Source organism: Bidens hawaiensis, unplaced genomic scaffold (genome assembly GCF_021521415.1).
Source record: "Bidens hawaiensis isolate Kalapana, Puna unplaced genomic scaffold, B.hawaiensis_p1.1 tig00062597_1, whole genome shotgun sequence".
NCBI lineage: Eukaryota > Viridiplantae > Streptophyta > Magnoliopsida > Asterales > Asteraceae > Bidens > Bidens hawaiensis.
Genome location: NW_027501239.1, coordinates 27,343 through 34,220, shown reverse-complemented (window position 1 = coordinate 34,220; position 6,878 = coordinate 27,343). Strand labels below are relative to the sequence as shown.

At 38.4% G+C, this 6,878-nt stretch overlaps 1 protein-coding gene and 1 pseudogene across 1 annotated transcript; one reads left to right on the top strand and one right to left on the bottom strand.

The window, feature by feature from the left end:
- Positions 1–979: 979 nt before the first annotated feature.
- Positions 980–3,163, top strand: LOC143603743 (putative calcium-binding protein CML22; the record flags this gene model as incomplete). The annotated part of the gene is made up of 4 exons (XM_077080456.1): positions 980–1,247; positions 2,244–2,446; positions 2,518–2,692; positions 2,980–3,163. Coding segments are annotated over 4 exons (759 nt in total), but the record flags the coding sequence as incomplete, so codon positions are not given.
- A 49-nt stretch (positions 3,164–3,212) lies between these two features.
- Positions 3,213–5,854, bottom strand: LOC143603741 (receptor like protein kinase S.2 pseudogene; annotated as a pseudogene).
- Positions 5,855–6,878: the final 1,024 nt, after the last annotated feature.

Genomic DNA, 6,878 nt, shown 5'->3' with positions numbered 1-6,878 from the left:
AAGAGAGAAACTGTTTGATTTCACGAGTTTTACAAGAACCCGATTCCTTACCAAAATGCTTCCATTTTCTTCCTTTCCACTAATACTCTCATTCTCATTCTCATTCTCATTCTCATTCTTCCTCCATTTGCGTGATTTAAACACAAAATCATCTCATTCCAACAACAATAATATCGTCAATGAGTAAGTAAACTTATACCAATTTCAGTTTGCGTAATTTGATTGTGATCGTTATCGTTATTGTTTTGTTATTTACTTCGATCGTTACGTAACTTAAGTTTACGACCATGCTAGAATTAGAAGTTTAGAACATTAACATATTTGAATTTTGAAGTTTTCGGTTTGGAACTGGGCAGCTCGTTTATTATTTATTAATTAATTTCTTTTAGGTTTTAATATATTTTAAGAAAGCCTAAACTTAGCTCGAGCTCGTATAGTTCTTTGCTCGGTCGTGCGATGTGGAATTAACACATAGAAGTCCAAAAGAGGTCAAACTTAAAAACAAAAGACTCCTTAAGGCTTGACGAGCCTAAACGAGCTTCTTGTACAAGGCTCGAGCTCAAGCTTGAAAAGGCTAGGCTCGATTCGAGCTTTTTATTGATCCGATCTTGAGTAGCTCGCGAGCGGCTTGGCTCAGTTTGTTTGCACCTTTGATTAGAATGCAGTTATTGGTTTAAAACTTTGCCCTAATCTTCATAAATCAACACAGAAAATACATGCTTAATTCATTTTGCACTTATTGCTAGTGATTTAAATTTTTATTGTAGAGAACTAGCTTGCCTGTTATTATTATTATTATTATTATTATTATTATTATTATTATTATTATTATTATTATTATTATCTTAAGGTTATGATCATGTTGGAGATATAATGCCAAATAATCAAAGTAGGCAATTATTGGTTTACATTTATGCACTAATATCTGATACATACCAGAGAATTCAGTTACTTCCAATATTATCACCAACACAAGTGAATTACATGTTTGATATCTTTTGAAGGTACGTCCCGTCCATGCCCGTCTCTCAAGTCATTATCCAACAGATTTGGAGGCATTCTGCGTTGCTGCAACTCGACAGACAAGTATGAGAGGTTGGACAGTGAGCTTGAGAGGAAAATGATGGAGGCCAAACAAAGAAGTGCACAAAGAGATAACAAAATTAAGTCCATCAATAGCATAATTCTGCGGTTTCCTCAGTTTCGACAGGGTTTGGAAGAGATTAGAGGCGTTTTTCGACAGTACGGTTAGTTTAACAGGATTTTGTTTTCCACCTTCTTTTGCTTGTTTAGTTGTTAATGCTTTCATTTTGTGGATCCTGTTTATATGGTGTGCAAAGAATTAAATATGTGATAGGTGTTAATAGGTTGTTTATAGACTTATGAAGTAGATGATGATCAGTTGATTAGAGTTAGCTAACTCTAAGATATCTTAATAGTTTGTTTTTCTTAAGACAACTCCTTGCTTGTTTCTCAATGTATGACTATGATGACCCTAGCTAGTAAAAGATCAGATTAAACAAGTTTGTTAAAAAAAGAACACATGGAGGTCTCAGGTTCAAGTCTAGCTTCCACTGGTTTTTCTGTAGGGGTGTGCATACTGCATGAAACAAAAATAACTGAACAGATACCAAAATAACTGAACCCAAACAAAAACCAACGGTTTGGTATAATGTTTTTGTGAAAACGAAACTTCTGGTTCGATTTCGGTTTTGCATGTAATTAAAACCGAACCTAGTTTATGGGTTTTCAAATTTTTACATTTAACTTTAAGTAATTTATAAGAATTTAGTGAATAGTTTAACCCAAATGTATAATAATCAATTATTTATTAATTAACAAAAACACTTTGGCCCAAATTCATTAGTTTGAGCCAATTTTTTTTTCTAGCCCAAAAATTTAATACCCAAATGGCATAACCAAAAAAGCCGAAACTGAAACCGAGAAAAGCGAAAACCGGAAAAACTGAAACCGAACAAATTTCAAAATCTCAAAAACCAAATTTCATTGGGTAGCAGGGTATTGATGGGGTCCAGTGAGTTTTAAACGGATTCTCACGAGTATACGCACTTTGTTGTTGGTTCCCCTTCTATGTAGTTATTGCCTTATTTTAGTATAGTGCTAATATATACTTATTGATATCTAATAAAACCATATACTACGCCCGAGTTTATTCTTGGTTATTATTGTGGTGTAAAAACTGGTTTACTTTTATTTCTCCTCACATTTCCTTTCTCATTCAGATGTCGATTCAAATGGAATTATTGACCATGAGGAGCTAACAAAATGCTTACAAAAACTGCAATTTGACTGCACAGAACAGGAAATTAATGACCTTTTCGAGTCTTGTGACTTGGGCAAGAACAAAGGCATGAAATTTAATGAGTTTGTAGTTGTATTGTGCCTTATTTACCTCCTTGGTGGTACTTTATCATCAAACCACACGGTAACCACAACATTCTTCATTCTTTTAACTGTTTCCTAAGCAAAATTTAATAAAAGAAAATTTTGTTTTAGGCAACAACAATGGGATCTCCAGAACTTAAAGCAACATTTGATTCCATTATTGACGCGTTCTCGTTTCTTGATAAAAATGGTGATGGGAAGCTCGACAAGAAGGACGTAATCAAATCTATGAATGATGATTTCCCTAAGGAGAAATCTCCTACTCACATTACCATGAGTCGATTCAGTAATCTCCTAACTTTAACTGCTAAAATGAAAGGCTTAACGGTCTAAATTCGTATGCAAAATGCATAAAACCTCCTATACTTTCTGCAATCCTATTTGATACATTAACCATCTACAATATTTAATAAAAGCAAAAGTCAAACCGACCTGTTTTGACTCCGCTAAAACTTGCGCATTTGACCTGAACTTGTTTTTAACGTTCCCCGACCTGCCCATTTTACTACCTTTATGCTAAACATCTGTTATGCTAAATGCCATTTTAACCATATTCATTTTACATAAATGCAGAAGAAATGGACTGGAACAAGGATGGGAAAGTCGGGTTCAGGGAATTCCTCTTCTCTCTGGTGAACTGGGTCGGGATTGACTCGAATGACGATGTCCACATCACAACAATCTAAAATCAAAAATGGTAACAACTAACATTGTAATATATACTTAAATCTTTACATATTTGCAGCATACAACTTTGTGACACTCTTATTCTGTTCTTCATATGCCTGAAAAATGTGTAATTAAAACTATTGTATTCCTAAAGCTTGAACTCTCCTGACTATTGACAAAGATAACATGTTTCTTTCTTTCCATTCTTCACTTTTCTCCTTCCTTATCATTCTCTCCTTAAGGCTGGCACGGTTGTCCAGTATGCTAACAACGTGACTCATGGTCGGTCTTGAATCCGGGTTTGATCTCGTGCAAGCCATACCTAACTTAACCAACCTGGTCAACTCTTCATGATCATACTCTCCATTTAATCTAGAATCCACCAATTCTTTATAATCCCTCTTTTGGGTCTCGAACTCGTGCACCCGTTTCACCAATAACACATCGGGCGTTCGGAAATCGACTGCCATTTGTCCACTCACCACCTCAAGCACCACTACACCGAAACTGTAAACATCCACCATTGTGGTGGCTACCCCTGACTCCATGTATTCGGGTGCCATATACCCGAAAATCCCATTGACTGAAGTGTTTACTTCCACATGATGATCGTGTTCGTTTCTTGTTAGAAACTCAGCTAATGCAAATGACCCGAGCCTCGGGTTCATATCGGGCTCGATTTGAATGGCAGATGAGGTTATGCTTCTGTGAATTACTTGCTGTTCCCATTCATCATGGAGGTAATGAACCGCATTTGCAAGTGATTTCAAAATGTTGTATCTATGGGTCCATTTTAAGACCGGTTGTGACCGGTGAGAGAGGAGTTGGCTTAGCATACGACTAGCCGAATAGTTATAAACCACGAGCATCTCCCCTTGTTCGGTGCACCAGCCGTAGAGCTGGACTAAGTTTCTGTGACACAGCCTGCCCAAATTCGAAAGCTCGTTTGAAAACCGGACCCGTAAAGCTGGGCATGTCTTCAACCCGAGCCGTTTCACTATTATGTCTTGGTTGTCAATGACACCATAGTACGCTGTCCCGAAGTCGAGCTCAGCTAGCCGGTTAGAGTCCGAGAAGTTGTCCGTGGCAAATATGATCTCATTGTAGGTTATCTCCCGTGGTGGTCTAACCATTGGGAATATTTTCGATTGTCGTTGGTTCGTATTAATGGTCGAGATCGTGCTTGAGATCATGCTATCATTGATACTGTATCCGGTTTTAGTAATATTGGATCCCGAGATCATGCTCGGGATCATGTCATTGCCGCCAGTGTCTCCGACACTGGCGGTTACATACAAACTGTCTCCCTTGGCAGTTACGAAGGTGATTGTGCTAGCGGAAATGGCTGCATTAGTGATTGATGATGGTGTGGTGGTGGTGTTAGTAACATTACTACTACTAACCGGTGGAGATACCGAGATGTACTGAGGGTAAGCTTTGAAAGATGGAAGATCAGGGAGGTCAAGATATGTGCCCGAAAGCGATTCAATGATGCTTTCGAGGACCCATTTCATGTCGGGTCGGGATTTCGGGTCTTGGAGCGTGCATAACAGCCCGAGTTTAATCATACGCTCGACATCATGAACTTTGTATGACCCGTCTTTTAATCGACGATCAACTGCTTTCCAAGTCATGTTTTCATCAGATAGTTCTCTAACCCAATCAAGTAGAATAATCTTATCATCCGGGAATGTAAGATCGATTGCTTTTCGTCCCGAAACAATCTCAAGCAACACAATCCCGAAGCTGAAAACATCTGACTTTGCAGTGGCAGTACCCGTGTGGAAGCTCTCGGGCGACAAGTAACCAATCGTGCCGCCAATCCGTGTGGTCTCTGCCGCCCTGAACCGGCGGTGGTTTGCTGTTGGTGTACTAATATGGTACTTGAGCTCATGTTCTAGCCACCGAGCCAACCCGAAATCCCCAAGTCTCGCATTGAAACTTGAATCCAACATTACGTTACTCGTTTTCACATCGCGGTGTATAATTTGACCCTCGAGCTGTTCGTGGATGTAAAACAAAGCTGCACCAAGACCGATCACTATTTTCAGCCTCTGGTCCCACTGGAGTCTCGCTCCGGCTCGCCCGAAAAGCACTCGGTCAAGGCTGCGGTTCGGCATGTACTCATAAACAAGCAAGAGCTGATCATCATGAACGCACCATCCACGTAACGGGACTAGATTCCTGTGGCGAAGATTAGCCACAGCCGACAACTCCGCCACGAAAGTCTTCTCAAACCGCTCACCGGTCTCCATCAAACACTTCACCGCCACCACGGTCCCGTCCCGTGGCAAAACCGCTCTATAAACTCTCCCAAACCCGCCACTTCCGACTATTTCATCTTTACTAAACCCTTTAGTACCTATATAAAGCTCGGAGTAGCTAAATGTTTTCGGGCTATGGCCCGCAAATGCCTTCTCGTTTGGGAAATGAACCCCTTCGATGTCATGGAATACAATAGACGAGTTTCTTCGCCACCATGCACCATGGTGGCAAAAACCGCAAGAACGGATATTAATCCTCGTGTGATACAGGCGGGCTAGAGCCCGCCTGATCACATCGGGGATATGAATATTACACGACCGGTGTTTATGCTTGTGTGAGCGGATATCTAGTTGTTTAAAATCGCGGTCGCAATCATGGTCATTGTCAACCGGTCTATCATCGTTGTCGGCCGGTAAGACGAAGCAAAGGCGGGTGATCGGCATGGTTACGGTGGTTGTGATGGAGGAGAATGATGGTTTGTTCTAATGGCATGAGTTTGTTTAGAAGTTGTATGGTAAAGGATATAAGTTACATAACTATTGAAGTGCATAAATACATAAATAAGACTGTGTGAATCCGTGTGTATGTGCGTGTTTTCTGACGTTTAATTTGCTTACTTGTATGGTTGACTTTTCTCAAAGGTATTTGTACACGCTGCATGAAAAATTGTACATTTTTATAGTCTTTTTTAGACACCTTAATTTCATGTTTTTATCTTTTTTCTTTCTGACTTGTCTCCCATGATCTAGAACCATATAGTTATTGGTCAAAATTTAAAATCTTTATTACATGAAAAATGTTAAAAAAGATCTTCGAGAATTATAGAATTGCAACTTTATTAAAAAAATAATAATGAAGTGGTTGAAATATTCTTTTAAAAATTGAAAAGATGACAACAAACTTTTGGTATTTTAAATCATGTGGCCAGATAAGAATTAGGAGGATAAACAATATTGAGGATGATGATATTTAATTATTTATGGTTGATAAAAATTGAATTATCCTATAGAGGATGTAGACCATATTAAGAAAGGGTGGATTTAAATCAGCAAAAAGAGAATATGAAATCTAGAAGTAGAAGCCAAACCGTGTGGAACAAGTAAATTATAGCCTTTTGTAGTTTTGCTCATCATCGAAAGCCAGTGGTAGAGAGTGGCGGGCTCGAGTTGGAGGCCCATCTCTGGAAGGTGAGGGTGGGGGTGGGGGGTTGTTTTTTTTTTTCTTTACTCCAATGAATTTATTGGGTCTGTTTTATAGGGGCTAAAGATGTTTAAAGTTGGATATCTGGACCTTTTGGATAATGGATTTTACTATTTGAATTTAAAATTTTGAATATCCGATCGGATGGTAACCCGGATATCCGAAATATCCGAAAAAATTAATAATTATAAAAAAAATTAAATAGCTACTTTTAAAAATATTTCGGATATCTTAAATATCCGAAAAATTATCCGAAATTTCCGAAATTTATCCAAAATATCCAAAAATTTATCCAAATTATCCAAAAATTTTCCGGATTTATAAATAACATTTATCAT